The sequence below is a fragment of the Argiope bruennichi genome, chromosome 4, assembly GCF_947563725.1.
Source record: "Argiope bruennichi chromosome 4, qqArgBrue1.1, whole genome shotgun sequence".
NCBI classification, from domain to species: domain Eukaryota; kingdom Metazoa; phylum Arthropoda; class Arachnida; order Araneae; family Araneidae; genus Argiope; species Argiope bruennichi.
The window spans coordinates 82,758,268-82,780,450 of record NC_079154.1 but is presented as its reverse complement, the minus strand read 5'-3'; the positions used below and the strand labels follow the sequence as shown (position 1 = coordinate 82,780,450).

Below are 22,183 nucleotides of genomic sequence, written 5' to 3'. Positions count from 1 at the left end.
ACCCATTGTCCATGAAAATGTCTTTTTCATGATTATTCAGAGATTTGCATAATTATACAAATTTGCATAATATAGTCAAGTGGTAATGCCCAACTTTTGTTTATGTCCCTTATTGTCGACATCTCATAGAGTTTTTCCATACATCAAGCAAAGTTTATGGTTTATTCCATTTTTCAATATAGGCTTGTTAAGCAATAATTGTAAGAAACTCTGGAAATTAATTATATTTTTATTGTAATATATTAGTAAAATATTTCCATGATGAAAATAACTTTTTTATATCTTTTATCAATTAACTTTATGCATACATTCCATCAACGCTTTATGTAAGACACGGGGCTAGATTGAGTAACATCTTATAATCGCAAAAGATCTTCGGCTAGCCTTTTTGAAACTTGGTAAAAATCACGAACTTTCAATTTTGAGACTGCAAAATGATTTTAAATGTTGAAATCGTTTACAATACGTTTTTTTTTTTTAATGAATGATAAAATATTTCATAATTGGGTAAGGAAGATTTTTAACGGTGAGATATAAAGATCACCCGAGGAGTATTTTGAGAATATCTATTCCCACAAATAATCTGCTATTAATTATAATTGTTTTTACTCCAACAAATCAACGATTTTTACGACTTTATGTTATGCCAAAAGAGAATGGAATATCGGATGTTGAACTAATGACGTAATTTATCAAAAATACATAATTTAATTGATATTTTTAAAATGTATTGCACCTACTTTAAATGTACATAATTTTTCAGGAAAATGTGAAAACTGATCCTAAAGGTTGTTGCACCTATTGCAAAAAGCCCACAGGTATGGTGAAATTCATTCAGTGTTGATTATATTATGACAGTTTCACATTTTTAATATGCATTTTTAACAAGATGTATTTTTCTCTCATCTCTAGAGAGTTGCGCTGCCGTTCAAGTGCCCATACACGAAACGAGGCAGTTTTTCGGTTTTATTGATCCTCAGAAGGGTTTCTGCACTAACGATGAGCCTCTGGAAGGTTTGACAAAATGCTCTGGAAAATGCACGGTGGAATCCGAATACTCAAAATGTAAGAAATCTTTCTGAATTATAAACCAGATATTGAGATTAATAATACTTTTCCTTATGAAACCCGAGTTTCATCAAATAGATTAAGTGAATGCTGCTGAATTTATGTTAAGGCATAAATCTTGGTCCTTTAAATTTAATCTGCAGTTAATCTTCATAAAGTATTGAGGATTTAGGACCTAATTATTAACCAAAGAAAGAAAAATAGAAAAAAGAAATCAGAATTCAGTGCTAATACAGTTTGAAGACGAAATAAAAAGAAAGTTAGCCTGTAATATCCACTTTCTAAGATGATTTTTATTCTTTATGTTAGGCTCATAAGTTAAGAAGGGCTGAATATACGAAGTTTTGAATCACGTGATTCTCCAAAAACACTATCAATGTGTTATAGAAACAGATTTACTTTTTCAATTACTGAGAAAAATAAACTAGATGATTTTCTAAATATTTTATATTTTTTTCTCTGTCAACTTTTCTTTAGTTCATCCGATTGAAATTAGAATTCAGACAATATTCTGTTTGAATGAGATTCAATTGATTCTATTCCACGCAAAACCTCCGGATATTTCGAATTGAGCAAAACCGATTCATGAAATCAAATTTCCCTACAGAGTATGTTCATAAACTATATCTTCGAGAAAATGTATATTTTGTATACAATTTCTAACAAATCTTATACATTTTTAACTATTTCTAGTTTCTATACAACTGTTAGTTATGTGTATGCTAGCTGTCATAACTCAAAAACAAAAAAAACAGTGTTAAATCTCATAACAAAACAGTACTGTTACAATTCAGTATGTATTTGATCTACACCCATTGAGTTTCATCATAGAAACTGCAATCATAATTATTGATTTATCAAAATTATGTTATATTTTATCCAGTACCAAAAAATATCCATTATTGGACAAGCTTAATTCGTTTTTTTACTGTAATGAATTAAAAAATATATTTTTGGCAACATACTTATCTTGATGATATAATATTTTCCTTTCAGTGATCGGAGACTTCCAAAGTGTCTGCAACTGCTGCCTGCCCAAAACCTCCGAAAACAGGCCAATCCTTTTGCGTTGCGACGACGGCAGTACTTTGGAGAAGATTTATCAGCAACCTCTTTCGTGCAGATGCACTTCCTGTTCCGGAACGGACAGATATCTCGAAGCCATGAATCAGATAGAATCTGTGTGAAAAAAATAAGCCATCGCATCGTCTTTTCATTGTTTCTCATAAGCTTTTTTTTTTAAAAATTAATAAAGTCTTTAAATAAAATGAGAATTTTTTTGTTTAAATGCATATGTTCATCATATCTTTACAAAAAGTTAAAGATATGATGTATCAAATATAAATCACTTGATAAATCAAGATGACAGTATTGAGAAACACAACATAATTCAACACAGAATAATTTGTATTTCTGTTTAATGTCACGTACAAAATGTAAAAATTTGAAATCGTCTGTACAATTTATGAAGCTCCTGCATGTTCTATAAAATTATACTCTCTAGTAAGAAAATGAAATAACAATTAATTATGTTAATAAATATTTAAGAAACACAGTAATAGCCCTAATTGTGGAAACCATTTTAAAAAAGTACATTTTGATGGCTTATAACAGGAATGGTATTTGCAGTAATTCTTTAAAGCAATATAGCATTTAAAAAAATAATTTCAATAAGAATGTGATGCATTGAATAATGGTCAATTACGTTTATCATTTTTAAAGTTGTAGCTAAATAACCAAATGGAAGTATGCCTTGCTTAAATTGATGAGACACAGTTTTTCTTCATTGGAAGGTATCCAATGAGCATTAATGTTTAGATAAATAATAAAGTTGCATCTTATTATCAGTAGAATTGAGTAACTGAAGCAAAGAGGGGGTATTTTAGTATTTTTTCTTGATAACTATCAAGAATTGCTCACGTTTTTTATTTTTTTTTGTACTTGTTTTTTATTTTGCGAGTTGCCGAAACATATAAAATAAAAGAAATAGCACAAGTTAATAAGTCACCCAACGAACAATGTAAAAATTGACCATTGCATAAACAAAGTTTTAGTTATAAAGAAATTAAACAGAAATAAATGGAAATCTAACTAAAGGCAGTATTTCTAAATTTTTGAAGAAGTATAAAGAAATTCAATGAATAGCGAAACAAATTGGTTAAGGACGGAAAAAGTGCGCAACACCAAGCGATGATAAATAATTACGAATGCGTCTACATGACAGAAAAACAAAAACATCCAGGAGTATACAAATTGAAAATAAATCAATTCTTCATTTCCTGATCATTCACCAACAATTAAAAATCTAGAACGAAATATTTGTGATAACAAAAACGGTTTCAATTTCATAACTACAATGAAACGTGTAGTAAAAAAAAATACTTTTAAAAATTAACTGGACAAAAAAAAATGTATATTTAAATGAATATCATCGAAGAGATATTTTGACATTTTTAAGACAGTGTTAAATTATTTTTGCAATATAATATTTTTGGAAGTTATATTGGGAAAGCATTAACATTTCGCTTAATTTTTTTATAAAATAAAATAAAATTTTAAAAATTTATTACAAGGTAGGTATTTTTACTTTCACAATTACATTTGTGTGAAATTTCATAATTAGGCTTGACATCCTGTAGAGCGCCAACACATACACACACATTAGGCTTTATCCATAATGTGATCATAGACAATTGCTACCATAAATTTTTGCCATTGTAATATTCCCTGTTGTTAATATAGAACTATAATTCACTACTGTTCCATACATAATCTGTACTCTCAAGCACTGTCGTCTCTGCGCAGCGTCCTCGAAGTTCTTAAGGCATTTATATCTTTTCTCTAGGTACTATTCAGAGTATTTTATCAAATTCACATAAAATGCGAATTGCAACAATCCAAATACTATAATATTCTACGTTGAACAAACAATACTGGCGGCAGTGGTTTCCACAGAATTTTCTAGCATATGTCCTAATGGAGGTGTTAACCCCCACTCTCTCTTCATAAAAATTGCGATTGATTGGCAAAGCCATAGAAGTCGAAAGTTTTCAGATTTTTATTTTTATTTCCAGGATCATGCACATGAGCGTTTTGTGCTTCGTAGTATAGTGAAAAACACCAAGTATGTATTTTATATGCTTTTTTCCAGCCAATTGAAATTAAAGTTTGATATAAAATTACAATCTTGATATTAATGTCATCAATAAATTGCATTAATCTAGGTTGATGAACTTTTCAATTATCACGTATCCATGCATTCGAATATACAGACCAACAGCATGAGGAAATTGATTCGAAATTTAATTGTGGATCTACACTTTGCATGCTAAAATAATGAACCAAATCTTACCCATTCAAATCTATATTTTTAAATTATCGCATCAAATGGCACTCGAACAGACAATTTCATTTAAATGCATTTCGTTCAATAGAAATCCACAAATTTGTAGCATAGACCACATATCAAATTTTATTCATCTTTTTCGAAGTATGTTTTTAGTTATTGTGTTCCATACAAGTAAAACGAGTTCTTAAAATTTGTTTTTAGGACTCGTTTAGGTCTGAAACATGGAGTTTCCACAAGGAGTCCACAGAACTGTTTCCGTGAATTGCATATGGAAACGATTCCGAGGTTGAAATTTGTGACAGTTGCAACACTTTTTCTTTCTATAAGAGAACGTAAAAAGTATTCCATCTTATGGCGGGGTAATAGCTGGCACGGTGTTAAAGGTTTTAAAATGAACACCAAGCATATCGAAATATGCATGCACGTGTCATAGAGTAAGTAGCTAATTTGCATGCTCATGAACAACACAATATTCACAAAAGCGAAGAAATAGGAAGATTATCTATTAGGGTGTCCCATAAGTTTCTTTCCTATTTCTAATATGAAATGAATGCACAATATTTACTATTTATTATTTATTTTGTTATATAAGAAGCCTTTTTTTTTCTATTATCTTCTTCCATCTCTCAGGAAGCCTCATTATGCCTCCTTTAAAAAATGGTTGTGTTTTGGCCAAGAAATAATCCTCGAGGTCTGCTTTTATTTCACTGATGAATTTAAAGCGAAGAGAATTTTTGAAGGACAGAAAGAAGTAATAATCAAATGGATCGAGATATGGAGAGTATGTAGGATGCGGTAAAGCATCCCAATCAAACTGTAAGAGCTTCTTCTCTCTTACGACTAATACAATATGAGGTCTCGCGTTGTCATGGTGAAAAACAACGCGTCATCGGTTCATTAATTCTAGCTTTTTTTTTTTTTTGGTATGGCAACTGTCATTTGATCCAGTTGATGACAGTATATCTTGGAATTTGTTTCACCTTGAGGAAGGAGCGCGTAGAAAATTATGCCTTTCCGATCCCACCAAATGGACAAAAGAACTATTTTGGGGTGTAGTAGAGCTCTGGTGCGACTGAAACCGATGACATAGACCACTAATGGATAAGCCTGCATGTTTGCACAAGCAGAGCCACGTAAGGCCATTCATAGAAAGAAATTTTTGGAACACCCTAATATTAAGTTTCTTTCTGTAGGAATATACAATTTCTGAGCTGCCATCGGTAACCAACGCTTAATTACTTATTCTACTCAACAATTTCATATTTCATTTCATTATCAGATGAACTGTGTCATCATTTTTTATTGATAATGCTTGAATGTTGAATACCAAAAGATGCATCCATGTTGTACCCTCTATTGGGAGTAAAGATATATGTCTACGTGCGAAGACAAATTTTTGAAAAAAACTGTTCAATTTTCATTTTTAGTTTATTTTTTAGGTCATTGCAATTCAAAACAATGAATAATACCATTTAAAAAGTTTTATGTAATTTGCAACTCAGTCAAATGGGGAAATTTGGATAAAAAAAACTGTGAAAATTGGTGTAAAACGCAAAACATCCTAACAAGAATTCTAATCAAAATTTTCAAATTCTTTTTCTACAAAATATAGTTACAGCTTTAGTGAAGGCAATGAACTAGGATCTAAGAAATATTTGCATTTATAAGAAAGTTATAGCAGTTCGAGTATTTCTTAACTGAAAATTTATCAAAATTCTTATGCATAAACAACATTAAGGAGCTCTAAATAAAATACTATTCATCTCAGAACTATAATCCTAGTTCATTGCCTTTAGGATAGTATAAATAACATATATACAAAATTTCGTTAAAAAATATTCATAATATTTTCAGATATCATGTTTTGAGTATCAAAATTTTTACAAAATTAAAGTTCCTCAAAAAATGCATTTAAAGTTTTTAATTGTGTTTTATGAAAAATATCTCTCTCTATTTTTATTTTTTTTAATATTCACCACATTTGTATGATACACCTTCTTTGTTAACAATTTTATCTGTTTTCTTCTTTTTAATAGCTCTTAATTTTTTTCCTGGCAAGTTTTGTTGTACTTAATGACTGCCTTTTTGACGTGATGATTCTTTCTTTATCGAAAGAAAGGAAGTGTCTCAGGGTATAATCCCTAGGAGTTATTCCCAGTTCAAAAAAAATTGCCAAGAGACCATAAAATCCGTCATTAAAAATTATTGCAGTTATTGATGTTCCCAAACGTAAAGTCTGTAGCTCCACAAATGTGTTTTTGGGAATTATTGTCCACAAAAGATTATTAAAGCTTTCATTGGCATTTTGAGTCTTTCCGTGTAAGCATTTTTTCAATAAGTTTTGATCGCATAGCTGCATGTATGTTGGCTTAATGATTTTAATAATGTTCTTTGGAAGACCTGCATTTGTTTCTTTGAATTTTTTTCCACAGGAAATTGCACGTTGATATTTACACCAACTGTCCTTTCCTGTTAGGCACTGTCCATGCATGGGATGTTTATTACTAGAACATGTGTGAGCAAATGCAGCAATGGTTGCACTCTGCATTTACAATAAATTTCCTGCATTAGCTCTAATTGCTATCCCATAGTAATTTTGCAACTTATTTATGAAGGAGTCTGTTAATTTCCCTTTGCCACCAAGAGATTTATTCGATGATTTTAATTTTCTCAAATGAGTGCCTACTCGCTTCTGAATATGGCCAATGCATTCCAGTTTTGAAACAGAATCATTCCCAAAAATGTCTTTAAATCTAAAACTTTTTTTTCTGTTTCTCCTTCTTAATTATATTTTTAATATAAATCAGACTTCCTTATAAATGTTTGTTTTGTTTCTGTTTGTTCTTTCTTTCATTACAAAAAGACTTTTTTTTATCACTCTATGCAATCCCTCAATACATCTTTATAAAATCTTCATGCCTTTCATTTTAATACCCAAAAATGGTCAAATATAAGATACGAAAACCGAGTTGTGTGCAAATTCCTCAACTGGTTATTTACTTTAGATAAGAGAAAAATAAAAAAATCTTTTTATATTAGCATTAGCCTACCAATAATTATTTGAGGACTATTATAGATATTGCGATATCCATTTGTAGCTTATAGAAATTAGCAACATATGTTTTCATGTAATTAACATTTAAAAAATGTATTAGTTTCTTTTTCAACCGTTGTATATTTTCTGCGAATAAACATAATTTCTTCCCTCAGACCAATCCTGAACGGTTGCTCACAAGGAAGCTTGCTCTCTCCATCTGTTTTTAACACTTATGTTAATGAGTTACCGAGAGTTAGGAATTGTCACTTAGCAATTTTTGCAGATGATATCAGCATAGGGATCCACAAATAGTCACTACACAGCTACAACAATACATGACTCTTTTACAGTGTTGGCTCATCTGTATAATAAATCATCTGTAAAATAAATCAACAGCAGCGCTACAAACCATTCTCGGCATTCCACCCCTGCACCTGCAATTACAGTTTGAAGCCAGACTAACGACAATATATCGCCTAAGAATCCCTCTTCCTCATAATATAACAGAGATACAACCAGAAGATCTAGAGAAGAAAGCAACTGGTTGGTCTACTCACCCTTCACAGCATCTCAATCCCAACCAAATTTCATTGGAAGATGAAGGAATAAATTTATCTCAAATAAATAATATCAATATCTTCACAGATGGCTCAAAAACAGAACATGGAGTTGGAGCTGCGTTTTGTGTTCTGTTCAATGATTCCTGGTCCTACCACTGGTCTGCCAAATTGAATGACAATAATACCGTTTTCCAAGCTGAACTCACTGCACTTCATGAAGCAGTAAATTATACATCTCAGTTTTCTAACAACAATACTTTTAAAATACATGTTGACAATAGAGCTAGTATCATGGCATCTTCAAATCCAAAGAGCACAAACCAAAAAGCAAGAGACATTTTTGGTGTCCTGCTTTCAAAACCAACAATAAAAATTTCATGGGTTAAAGCACACGCGGGCAATATAGGCAACGAAAAAGCAGATCAACTGGCAAAGGACGCAACGCAAAATGGGCAATTCTACATGCAAACAAAGATACCAAAACCACATATAAAAGCCCTCCTCCGGAAAAACATGCTTGAGGAATGGCAAGGATATTGGAGCAATGGTGACACAGGCAGAAAAATTTTTAATATCTTACCTTCAGTCAACCTTAATCCCACTAACTGGAACAGAGAGGAAATTATTTTCTTCTCAGAACACGGCCCTTTTCCTGCCTACCTCAAAAGGTTCAACCTGTCTGAGAGTGACCAGTGCAGTTGTGGTGGGATAGGCACCGCACTTCATTATGCTACGGAATGCATCCTTACAATCTCCTGGCATATGAAAAAACCATCACCAAGCCATGAACAGGAATGGCTGAAAAGAGTCGCCGGCAACTTCCTTTCCAGACAAAAAATCTACAGTATAATTAAATTTATAAGTGGAAATAGAGACCTATTCTCGCCTCCATAGCACTCAACATCAAGTCTCATACCAAAAAAGACTAAGGGAAAAAACAAACACTGCAGTCTCCTGTCACACATTTCAATCAAACAGAGATTGTCTTCATTTCCATTTCTCAAATCATTTTCCATCTGATTTTTTTTTTAACTGCATCCTGATCTACTATAACATAAAAAATGTGAACACAGATTATATGTATATTTTTACAAATTTTATCTCTCAATCTGCATTATATTTCTAAGTTGGAAAAAATTATGTAAACGGTCTCATCATAATATAATTTCTTATATAATTGTAAATTTTGTAAATAGTTATTTTTGTTTCGTTTTCCTATTGTAAATATTTTGTTAATTAAATAAAATTCCCGTAACATGCCTACCAAACCGTTCAGTGACCAGAATGGTCACGGATACGGGGGTATGAGACGGCGTTCTGTTCTGTAAAATAAATCATCAGTGCTGGCTCATCTGTAGCTCTGGAAAATAAAAGTCAAACAAAATAAATGCGAGTGCCTCCTCTTTTCACTAAAAACGAAAATGCTGGATTTAAACCCAATTTAAATTTTCGATCAGCCGATGAATGAATACAAATACCTAGGGTTAATTATAGACCTCAAAATTATCCTTTAATAGTCGTATTAAAACAGATCTGCTCAAAGCAACAACTCAACAGCTTCATTGCTCCATGGAGTAAGCTATCGATAAGACACAAACTTCTGCTCTACAAAGCGATTATAAGCTCAGAATTGATGTATGGTTCTCATTTTTTTTTTGGGGGGGGGGGGGCATTTCCACCCAAAACATTAAGAAGTTGTAAGTTTTTAAAAAAATAAACACCTGATGAAGATTTTTAAAGTACCCTGGTACATCAGAAGAAAAATACTTCATGATGACCTCCAAATTGAAATGATCCTGCTGTTCCCAGCTCTAAGAAAAGAGTTAGGGCTGCAATCGACAATATTTACGTTAATTTTACGGCAGTAAAAAGACAAAAAATTCTCTAACTCTGTTACTAATCTGGTGGGTTAAAGTTTTTTCAAAATTATTTCTGTTTCGGCCCTAGATAGTTAGGATGAACTACACGCATGAAATTTTCTGAATTTTTTTTTTCAAAAATAACTAACCAAAATAGTTAATTAAATCAGTCCCAATAGTAAAGGGTACGTGCAACGTAATTACATTAAAGTTCTCTATTACACGATAAATAATCAAAGTATTATTTTTCTATTAATAATTAGATCATTCCAATCAATTAAATAATTCTACCAAATTTCATGATGTTAGAACTTTATGTGCTCTTCTAAACTAATTTCATTTAATTTTAATCGTTCCCTAAATTTACAAATTATAATTGCTATTCCAAATTTTGATGTGGAGGTGTTAGTGACCACTTTGTCACATAGCGGAACTCCGAAACATCGCGACGTTGCCGTTTCCAGATTGCCTGTTTATTATTTACTCCATCTGTGACCTTCAAATTGTTTCGTAACAGGACGAGTCCTGTAGCTATCTTACAATGGGAATTAATTAAGAATGATAAAAACTAAATCGCTGACTGAACAGATTTTCATATTCCCACGCTGAAGAATCTTAAATCACTTGCGGAAGAATAATCTAGATTGTTTCTCCAGGTGCAATTCCCCTTTTTCTTCGCCAGAGAAAGGCAAGTAAAGAATTTTATCTTTAATACCTATTATTTTAAATGAAAATAAAATTAAAAATTAATTTTATCAATTTAGTGCATTGAATGAATATTTTTTACAACAAATATCAAATTTTATTCCGAAGGATTTTATGTTTCTTTCATCGTGTTTTAGTTATTTATTGTACGCGTTTATTAAGATTATTTCACGTTTTTAATATTTTTGTCATTTCATAATTCTACACTTTCGAGTCCGAAAAATCTGTATAATTTTATGTTATTGATGGTAGTAAAATAAATTAATATTTTTAACCGTTTGTGAATTATTTTAAATTTCGAATGCATGTGAAAAATAGCATCTGTTAGTGAATTTCAGAAAAACTGATTAGAATATTCCATATTATTTATAATTATTGATTTCAGGCTAAAATATAGGATATAATAGAAATAAAAGAAATTGTTTAATAAAAATAAGTTGTTAGTTGTATACTAAAAAGGAGAATGTTTTTTTTTTTTTATAGCAATAGTCAAAGCAAAACGATGAAACATTGAAATCACGACGATAAAGAAATTAAACCAATATCTTTAAAAACAAAGTTAAAGAAATTAAACCAAATTCTTATGAACGAATTTTAAAAGAAAATTCCTCGACATTCATTAAAGTTTACAATATATAATAAATACAAATAAAATTGTAATTAGCGTCTCATCCCACTTTATTTATTTATTCATTCATATTTACTTATATCTATAAAAAGTATAAAATCAGATGGTAAAAACAAATTATTTTCTACTTTTTCTAAAAAAAATTTATCCAAATCCCTTCTTTTATCCCAAAAAAATTATTTTAATTATTTACCGCTATTTGTTTCTCTTAATGAAGTACAAATCAATAGCATAAATGTCTTAATATTTTTTTATTCTCTTTTAATAATTCGATTAGTATAGAAAAAAAAACATTCTTTTCACATGAATTGAAAATGCAAGCATTCAAGCCCCTAGTGTAGATTCATATCGTACCATATTGAAATAATACGATAAATTCATTCCATCTTCATGTTATCGGAAGTCTATTACAATTTTTCTGCGCTGTTATTGTTGAAATTGAGCTATCTTAATACAAGGTAATGAATCATTGACTGCATTTTTAATAATAATCACACTAAATTGTTATGGTTTAATCACAAATCATTTATTTTTCATTATACTTATTTTTAAAATTTTACAGATTATGAATTCATTAAAATAAAAACTTGGCATCATATCATATTTAAAAAATATATAATTTTATACCATTTTTTTTTAATCAGCATATATTTTATTTGCAGCAGAAATCTTCTAATCGATGTACATAGTTAATTTCGTCTTCACTCACTAATATCACTTGCTCGCATACGTAATACAGAGAAAATGTTGTAACCGTCAAAAAATTGGAACTCGAAATTGCGACGAACCTCCTTGTTTATACCTCCCTGTGTACGAAAAACTCATTTTTGGAAAAATGCCCACCTGTCTGTCTGTGACAAAGATATTCAAAACAGTGGAAATTTGTCTGTCCGGCTGCTCGAACATAATTTAACACGATAATTACAAAATGAAGGGAACTAGATAGATAAAACTTGGTACACAAATTTAACATCTATAGGGTAAACTCTTATCAAATTTGAGCCAAATCCAACAAGGAGTTGACCGTCTGTCGGTCTGCACTTTCAGAAACATGTAAACTTAAAAACTTTAAATATATCAAATTTGGTATGGGATTTTGTGACTACAAGTGTGTGTGTGTGTGTGTGTGTGTGTGTGTGTGTGTGTGTGTGTGTGTGTGCGTGCGTGCGTGTGCGTGTGCGTGTGCGTGTGCGTGTGTGTGTCAAATTTTGGTTTCAATTGGTTGAAAAACCGCGTCTGAAACAGAAATTTGATTTTCGGATACTATTAAATGCATGCTAAGCATATATTCACCAAATACATCTCCAAGGATGACATGATAGAAAATGCTAAATACGCCTAAAGTTGCATTTCGTAACTATTGTTTGCCAATACCCTACAAAGCGTTCCCTGAGATAACATCTTTATTAGAGTAAGAGAGAAAATTTAAAGGAGACCACTTTCGCTATTTATAGTAGTTTGAGGTTGTCCATAGGTATTCCTATAAGTATATACGATATGAATTTCCGTATAATTTGAATATTTATATATATGAATACCATGAAATCCACTTGGTCACTTTAGATATGAAAGTAAAGAGTTTAAACAATAATTGGCCCGCCATAAAGATAAATAAAAATAGTACATTGCGTTGGTCAGCGTAGAAAATGCGTCACTTCATCTCTTATCCATTTAGGACGTATTTATTTGGCTGCATTTTTTCAGAAACAATTTTTTTTTTTTTACATTGTTCCTGAATATAAACAATTCCAAAATATTTTTTTATATTTGGAATTGTCTTTGAAATGTCTTAAATGCTTTGAGAAATTGTGAACCATGAAATAGACTTTATAGCAGTGTTGGTAAAGTTAATATTATTTTACTTTTCTCAATTCAAAGTTTCATTAATAAAAATAACCTATTCTTAATTTTTAATATTTGCAATTGTTTTACATTTTGTTTTTCCTCCTCGTCTTCTAGGTTGAAAGGAAAAAGATGAAGACACAAATATTTTTTGTGCCCTTCAGCATTCTTATCCTATGCGTCCATTGCGCACGATGTGGTAATATATCCTTTCATTTGCATTTTGGCATATTTCTAAAACATAATTTGCATTTAAAATGTTTCATTATAAATAATTATCATCTACAAAATATTTACTTTTTAAATTTGAAATGGCAGTTTTAGTTTAGTTTAGTTATATTAGCGTCCCGTTTAAAGCAACACTAGGGCTATTTTGGGACGGACCTCGTAATTTTGAACCTCGGTCAGATGACAAGAACGACACCTGAGCTGGCACACCCCTCTCCACACCAGCGGGGGGACGTTTGACGAATTTAACGTGCAACAGACCCCCTTACACGACGGTTCTTCGGTGGAATCGGGACACGAACCTGAAACCCTCCCGTTCCGAAGCCGAGACCTTGCCACCGTGGCCCTATTGAAGTGGTATAATAAATGCATTAATTTAAAAATAATAATTTTCCTCCATTCATTTTGAAAAAAAAAATATTCAGTCTAATACTTAAACCTCCGATTGAATCACGTAGAAATTTACCGAGATCGCAAAAACATTTTAAAATACACTATCCTTTTTATTTCTCGATATTTAAAATTAAAAATAGTGGTGGAGTTATTTCATTTACATTTTCTAATTTTAATTTTTATTCTTGTTCTTTTCTTTCCATTTCTGAGGATCGTGATAAAATTTTTTGGACAGAAGGACTTTCTTTTAAAGTAAGAAGCTGCGATCTATTATTAGAAGAAAATTGACAATTTCATTGAGTGAAAGTTTCTGTCTGATTATTTGGATTCAGAGAGGAAATGTTTTTATTATTACTAATCGAATATTAATCAATACCTAATGAAATTTTGAAATAGAATGAAAATTGAATCCTTTTACTTTTATGTACAAAATGTATTTATTTAGTACTAATACAATTATAGCAAAATTAAGTCTAATATATAGTATAAGTATTATTTTTTACTACATTTTCTAGTACAACTTGATTTTTTTTTAAAAAATTAGAATTTCTTCATTCGATTCCAGTTACAACTATTTTCTAAATTTTAACTTGTTAATTTTTATTCATTTATATGGTAAAGTCAAAATCTTGCTAATTTCCTTTCATTTTATAATTTAAATTGGTTGATTGATTGATGAATTTAATGCCACAAGGATCAAAATTATTCGAGATAAAAATTTGCTTAACTAAGATTAGAACTAAAGAATGGAGCAAATGAATAGAATCTATAAAATCAAAGACCAAAATCTAGCTTTGAATTACAGAAAAGTACATTTTAAAATTTTTAATTTTAAAATACAATCAAATCTCACTTAACGAGTACCGCATAACGAGCAAAACAAGATATTAAAAAAGTTACTCCTTAAGGAGCAATGTTTCGCAGAAAGAGTGGTAAGGAGACATCGTGAAGTCACAAACTAGATTGGCCTATATCAGTCTTTGTTGAGTGCTTGATTGAACCCTTATATTTACATGGAAGATTTGACCGGATAGCACTGTCAAACGGGATTCCGAGGAATTTGAGCAAGTATTTGTGAAACCTTAATCGGTGAGATTCCCTCACTGACCAAGAATATGGGGCTAGAAGTAGATAGAAACGACGATGAATTGGCGGAAGAATGTAGGTGGAACTACCTAAGAGTTTATGGAGTTGTATTCTGTGTCAGTCACAGCAAAGAGCTGCGGAGAAGATTCTGTCAGGACAGGAAGAAATAGATGTAATAATTCTTCCAATAAAATAAAGATCTTAAAACATGAAAAATTAATGCATATTATGCCGAATAGCATTTCAAATGACTTTGAATAACTTTCTTGTATAAAAAAACCATGTATGTTAATTACAAATGATTTGAGTATATATATTTCGGAATGGGCATTGTCAAATTTAACATGAATACCTATGGGAAAAAAAATTGTTCCATTACGAGTGAAATCGGGAAAGAATAATGCTCGTTCAGCGAGATTCAACTGTAATTATATTTCCAAAGCGAATAAAGTGTTTAAAAATCGTTGATTCAGAATGGAATAATAATTGTTAAAATGGTAAATTAAAAAAATTTAAAGGTGACATCAACTAATTTCTGAAACAATACAGATAAAACTTATTACAAATTAACAGTATATATCAGTGGTTATTGCTCATATAGTATTAGGGTGTTCATAAAGTTGCTTTCTCATCGCGTTATGAATGCCCTCATCTGGCTCTGCTTGTGCAAACATGCAGGCTTATCTATTAGACGTCTATGTCATCGGTTTCAGTCGTTCCAAACTGTCAAAAAACCGGAACTACACCCCAAAAAAGTTCTTTTGTCCAATTGGTGGGGTCGGAAAGGTGTAATTTTCTACGAGCTCCTTTCTCAAGGTGAAACAATAAATTTTACGAAATAATTTCATCAACTGGATCAATTGAAAGCTGCCATAGCTAAAAAACGACCAGAATTCATGAACCGATGAGGCGTTGTTTTCATCATGACAACGCAAGACCACATATTGCATTAGTCTTAAGAGAAAAGCTCTTACAATTTGATTGGGATGTTTTACCGCATCTTACATACTCTCCAGATCTCGCTCCATCTGATTATTACTTTTTTCTGTCCTTCAAAAATTCTTTTCGCGATAAGCGCTTTAAATCCATTAGCGAAATAAAAGCGCACCTCCAGAATTACCTCTTGTCCAAAACACAACAATTTTGGAAAGAAGGCATAATGAGGCTTCCTGAGAGATGGAAGAAGGTAATAGAGCAAAAGGGTTCTTATATAACAAAATAAATAATATCTTAAACAGTAAATATTGTGTATTTATTTCATATTAGAAATAGGAAAGAAACTTCTGGGACACCCTAATATTTCTATTTTGAAAAATACTTTTTATCAATTATGATGAAATATTGATTTTCTTTCAGCAGGCGGTTACAAAGAAGCCATCGAGAGTTGCAACGAATATGTAGATAAACTCCTTAACAGCATTGTAGTTGATCAGGCGGATACTCTAGATCCATACCATATAAACGACACAGTTATTTCCTTCCAAAAGAAGATCGTTTTTGTCGACTTCAAAGGAGAGGCGAAATTGTCCGAAGGCTACATTACTGGCATCAGCAGTCTTCGACGAACAGAACCATGTTCTCTGTCATTTGAAAAGGGGCGTTACATACTGAGTACTTCACTCAGAACTACGGCATTGTTCTTCAATTTTACTGGCTCAGTGAAAATGATGAACATGGGACCAGAAATATTCGTGAGGGGTAACTCCTCCTCTGCGCATGGATCAATGGCCTTCTCTTTAAATGCTACAACCGGCAAAGAAGCAATTTTAGAAGAATTCAAACTTCAATACGTGAAGGATATGCAAGTTTGGATCGATGGCTTACGTCTGCTGAAATGGATGAGTGATCCCTTGAGAAACAGCGCGGCAATTTTCTTTAAGCATTCGGTGAAAAAGTTGGTCGAAGTAGTGATAGGAAGCTCAATAAATGATGAAATGATGAAGAATCCATTTTCCATTGAAGAATTTGATATAGATGTGAAAGAAATTACAGCAGTCACAGGAGATACAGAATTCACGACTCCGAAAGATGACGATACCGATTTACCAAGTAAGCAAAAAAAATTTTTTTTTAATTAATTTTTTATTATCATGTAAAAACATGGCGTTGTTTTGGTTAGGGGGTTTTGAAGCTCGAAATCGCGTAGGCAATGAATACTGAAGCTCGAAACCGCGTTAGGCAATGAATAAAGCATAAATGGCAATTTTGATCATCATTTTTGGATCGCATATAATTTTTTACCTGCTTTTACCAGTATCGCATTGTTATTATGCATTCTTTGAAAGCAGATGCGTTTTCAAAAGGTTGACGTAGAACTATGACGTCATAGCTGTTATTTCATCTCAAAATCGGTCGAGCTCCAAAACTTTGTTTGCCAGCTACAAAAATTAAAAATGAAACTTTAAAAAAATTATTATTATATATATATATATATATATATATATATATATATATATATATATATATATACATATATATATATATATATATACAGAGAGAGGGGGGGATATAAACCGATAGAGAAGTCTCGTGATTGTTTCAAACCGGTTTAAACTGGATAATGACTTAAATTAATTAAGACAAATAATGACTTAAAAATAATAATGTTCTCACATGATAACTTGAAATTTGCGATGGTAAGTTTCATTTTAATTTCTCTCCAGTTTTGTATATTTGTTATTTAAATTTTATTTCTATAGGAAGAAACTGTCGTGCGGTAGCTCTTGCATGTCATGACTGGAGATAGCGTTTAATACAAAATTTAATTAAGTGCATAAATTGCATCAGCAATTAATTAAATAGTAAATAACTATAACTTTTTTGCTAGGTCCTCTCTTTACTTCAGTAAATGTAATTTCCTAACTCTCCACTTTCATTTGCATATCATATACCCATATAAGTATGTCGTATGCAGTATGGCTACTTGCAGACCGTGTGCAGCATCGAACAGTACTCTTACAAGGAAATGGTGATCATTATTATGTCAACGCCTACACAAGATTTGATATGAATCTACATTTTAGATGCTAAATCGGTATTTGTCCATCTAACTCCGCATAATTTGTAGTTACCATGTTCCCCCTGTTGTTCAGCCAGATTTCCTATGTGTTTATTCGTTCAAAATTCAAAAAATCTACAAATTTCTCTAATGATTATATGCGAAATTCCAGCCTTTTAACTTAAAATGCTTCTGAGTTTATTTCATAGATACACTGAAATCCAAAAATACATTTTTCGAACTTTGGGAAGTGTGAAACGTGGAGATTCGTCAGATCTCGAGTTCGAATTTTCTGAGATTACTATACTTTGCATACTAGAAAGCAGCAATGAAATGTAAACATACCGATATACAAAAGTTTCAGTAGATTTAGGATCCATGAGACACTGCTCAAGAACAAAAAATTTAATGACAATCGTTAATAACAGCATACTTAGTTTATTCTATTACAGTAGTCCCATCATTAACAAATTCTCTGAAACACATCTTAAATCCTGTAATAAATACAATCCAAACACTAGTACTGAGAATACCACTTGGCGTCCCCATCTGAACCCTCAATACTATTTATTAAAACTTTCAGGGCAAGAAATATTCTCAAAAAATTAAACGCCTTGCAGTCCAATTTTTCATCAAACAAATGGTTAATTTTCCTTTCTCATCTTTAAATAACAATTCTGATGAACTAAATGTCCTATTGACCGAAGGACGAAGAAATGCTCAAAGCTACGTTTCAAAACCTTAATTGTTCTCCGAAGCATCTATTAAAAATACTAATTTTTCCCCATTCTAACCCCGATCTTTGTGAAATTTTTCTGAACTATTTCAGTTTCAAAAACAGAATTTCAGCTTCTGTCATTGCAGCAAACTTCACTGATTGCATCCAGAACACATTTCCGAATCATTTCATCATAGCCACTGATGGTTCAAAATCACAGCGCCTCACCTCAATTGCTGGTATTCCTTGTATTCAGAAATTTTTTATCGTATTCATGCCATAAACTCCATTTTTACAGCTGAAGTTTTAGCGATCTGTCAAGCTCTGGATGAACTGACAGTCCCAAATAAAGATATCCTAATTCTTTTGGACAGTTGTTTTGCTTTGATTGCACTTTAAAACTTCAATTTCCATTCGCCAAAAATTATTCAACGACTAGCCTCAAAAATTTATGTAAGGAAAAATCTTAACCAAAAAATCTTTCTTCTATGGGTACCTGGCCACTCTGGTATAGCATGGAACGATAAAGCAGTCAAGGTATATATGCCATTCATAGAGTGGATCTCCTCGGAGGATACGATCTCCAATCTGAGAAGGAATTCTACAGAAATCACCCCAAATAATTATCACAGGAGCAAATATCTAGCTTTAATCGGGGATTTCCCAGACATCAGCTCAAGCACTAATTGGGCTAGAAGTAGGGTACAAGATAAACTTATTGCACGAGTGATTTGCAAAATGATCATTACTCCAAGTCTTCTTCACATGCTTAATCTCTCAGACAACCCCTTGTGCATCAAATGCAACGATATTTCCCTCACCTTGTTAAAATGTTCAAAATATACAGTCGACGGAAAAACGCTCTGGAAAAAGCTCAATATCGAACAGCCGAACATTTCTTTTGCCCTTCTTCTCTCACAAGCTCTCACAAGCAAACATCATCTAAGCATCTTTATTCAAGCCCTCAAGTATTTTGATACCCATTAACTGTAACTTTTTCGCTTCTATGGGATAACAGCCTCTGTCGCTATATCCCTCACTGTTTATATTCCAGTTCAAACTTCATCAGATTGCTTTATTCAGCGTTTCTTACAGCTGCACTTAATCCAACACTTCGCTAATTAAATAAAATTATACCATAAATGTTCCTTGCCGTGTCAAACATTTAATTCAATTAGAAGATGTAAAAGAAATTAAGAAATAAATATTAATCGGAAAATTTAATAATTGAGAGTGAAAATAGACTTAATTATGGATACTCGCTATGACTTGACCAATTGGAAAAAGATGACTTCCAAAACTATTAATTTCTCAAAAAGGTTTTTGCATTATCTTAAAACTCAAAAAATTATCTTTAATGATATTGGATTCATTTTTGCGCAGCTTTTTTTCTTTACTTTGAATAAGTTCAAGTTTATTGTACAATGTTACGATGCTTTTAATGTTATGAAATTCAAACATTCATCAAAATATTCAATCACGTGCTTTTGCAATGTTAAAATTAAGATTTAAAAAAATTGTTTTATAATTAATTCCGAGTAGTATTTCCACTTCCTCTTATATTTCATAGTACATACACTTTTAATCTGTGCCCACATAGTTTGTTGCAGAATGATTCAGTTAAAGTCATATTTTTAAGTCATATAATATTAAATTGAATTTTAAATGCATTTCATATTAATCGTTTAATAACCTAAAAAGTCAATAATCTTGGCGAACATGTTGGTCGCCATATGCTGCCAGTTTAATCAAAAATATCTTGGATATATTTATGCGTCTTTGAAATTGAAAAACATTTACTCTAAAAAAAGTTTCATTGCTTTGAATATACATAAGTGATATTTGAAATTAAATTCTGTCCAAATATTTTATCTACTTTTTCAAATATTTCATGATCATATTGAATGCTTTTTTTTACGATACATTACGAAGCATCATGTTATTTTCTTTCTTAACACTTTCAACTTGAAATGTTTTTGATTAATAATATATTATTCAACAAAATGTCAAAAGATAAAAAGTGATATTTTCATTCTTTCTTTCAGACAAAAAAAATTACGTGGTAGAAGATTCTGACAGCTATATTGACAGTGTACTTGAAAATAGGTATTTCGTAGAAATATCTTACGGCAAATTGGATCCTTATATCTTGGATGACGACCGCATAGAGAATGCGTTCATTCAAAGAAAGAAAAATAGAGATAAATCCATAGCTAATAACTACCTGGATCTTAAAAAAGGCAAATTAGAAAACCTTTCACGGCTGAAACGCATAACTGACTGCACGAAACCTCTCTTTAGAAGCAAAAACGTTACTTTTGAGTGTTACTTGGGTTTCGATGAACTTCAGATGAAATACGACGCAACATCTTACCTTGAAAATCAAGTCTCTAAATTCGAACTAATAGCCTCCATCGTGAACACGAGACTGAAAGTAAAAGTCACTTCGAGTTATAAAGACAACGTCCCCAATCTGCAAGATTTTACAATACTCAATAACGGAAAAGTAACGGTTAAAAGTGCTCGTGTGATAGCAGATACATATCTTGCTTCCTCTGACTCACCGCCTCCGTACAACCAAGATGCAATTTTGGAGCATTTTTATACTTTGTTATTGAAAATTTTAAATGGAAGGTTCAAAGAAGCTCTAAGTTACAGCATTTATAAAACTCCAATTCATTTTCTGAATATGTGAAATTTGAATTAAAATCTCTAAGCACTGTAACAAAAAAAAAAAAATAGAAATAAAGTATATTGTTAACCCTGTATGTAGTGGTTTTATAGTATCTTACGTCTTTAAACGAGCAATTCTTGTATAGATATAAATGTATTTCGTGTATCTCTGAAACGGCTCTAACGATTGGATCAAATTTTATATTTAAATAAGGTTTTGCTTTTTAAATTTATCTATATAGGTGTCTTTCCTGGGGGGGAAAAAACGCAATTTTACACAAAAGAAAAATATTCTTTTATAACTAAATATTGACATGTAGCTAGCTATACTGCAGAAGTGTGTCAGAGATGGAGTAGTGGTTAGCGGTTCGGACTTCCATGCATTTTTCTCATGTTCGATCCCGCGTTTGCAATTCAACTAGATTTCGCTTATAACTTTGAACGTGCCATTGGATAGGATTTTATTTACAATTTTACAAAAACTGCCTAGAGAAGTTTGGTCTCCCAGATAATTAAATTTAATGCTATAAATTTACTGGACATATATATTATGTTTTCAGATTTAACATTGCACCTTTTAATAATATACAAGTAATATCTTCGGGTATCAATTTAGCTAAGATAAGATACAGCTAATGACTATACATTCCAGAAGTGACATTTAAAGATTCGAAGCTTCTAATATGTATCTCAAACACATAATAAATTGTTCAATATAAATATTATTCGAAATGTTCACCGTGAAAAAAAAAGTCCAACAATTTTTACTTATAATATTTACATTTATAACAAATTCTCTTCAAAATTTCCTTTTCTAAAGTTTTAAAGCCCTCTCAGAATTCTGAAACAAAGCTGCGAAACCATTAATATTTCTATTAGTGCCTTCTATTAGTCATTTTAATGTGAAAATGCGTTTTCTTTCGATAGAGAGTTATTATTATAATGGAGGTTAGAAATAGATTTCAAAATTCTAAGGATCATCAAACTACTTATCAATCGAAGATTTATAGAATTAAATTAATAATTTTTACAGAATTAT

The 22,183-nt window shown here is 31.3% G+C and overlaps 2 protein-coding genes and 1 long non-coding RNA gene across 4 annotated transcripts in view; 2 read left to right on the top strand and 1 right to left on the bottom strand.

The window, feature by feature from the left end:
- The window catches only part of LOC129967169 (uncharacterized), a 100,736-nt gene extending 98,612 nt beyond the window's left edge, over window positions 1–2,124 (bottom strand). Inside the window, exon 1 of the long non-coding RNA XR_008784355.1 lies at window positions 2,034–2,124. This is a non-coding gene — a long non-coding RNA (uncharacterized LOC129967169). The remainder of the gene's footprint in view (window positions 1–2,033) is intronic.
- LOC129967168 (hemocytin-like) overlaps window positions 1–2,336 on the top strand; it is a 141,093-nt gene extending 138,757 nt beyond the window's left edge. The window contains exons 75-77 of the mRNA XM_056081865.1: window positions 764–818; window positions 913–1,065; window positions 2,065–2,336. Coding sequence (XP_055937840.1) covers window positions 764–818; window positions 913–1,065; window positions 2,065–2,255 — 399 coding nt within the window. The 3' untranslated portion in view covers window positions 2,256–2,336. The remainder of the gene's footprint in view (window positions 1–763; window positions 819–912; window positions 1,066–2,064) is intronic.
- Window positions 2,337–10,475: 8,139 nt separating this feature from the next.
- Window positions 10,476–21,239, top strand: LOC129966038 (uncharacterized). 2 transcript variants are annotated; one of them, XM_056080386.1, is made up of 4 exons: window positions 10,476–10,561; window positions 13,166–13,247; window positions 16,115–16,804; window positions 20,517–21,239. In XM_056080386.1, the coding sequence occupies exons 2-4, from the start codon at window positions 13,181–13,183 to the stop codon at window positions 21,164–21,166; spliced, it is 1,407 nt and encodes a 468-aa protein (XP_055936361.1). In that variant the 5' UTR covers window positions 10,476–10,561; window positions 13,166–13,180; the 3' UTR covers window positions 21,167–21,239. The 2 variants fall into 2 exon arrangements, with proteins under 2 accessions (XP_055936361.1, XP_055936360.1); XM_056080385.1 differs by having other exon boundaries at window positions 16,112–16,804.
- Window positions 21,240–22,183: the final 944 nt, after the last annotated feature.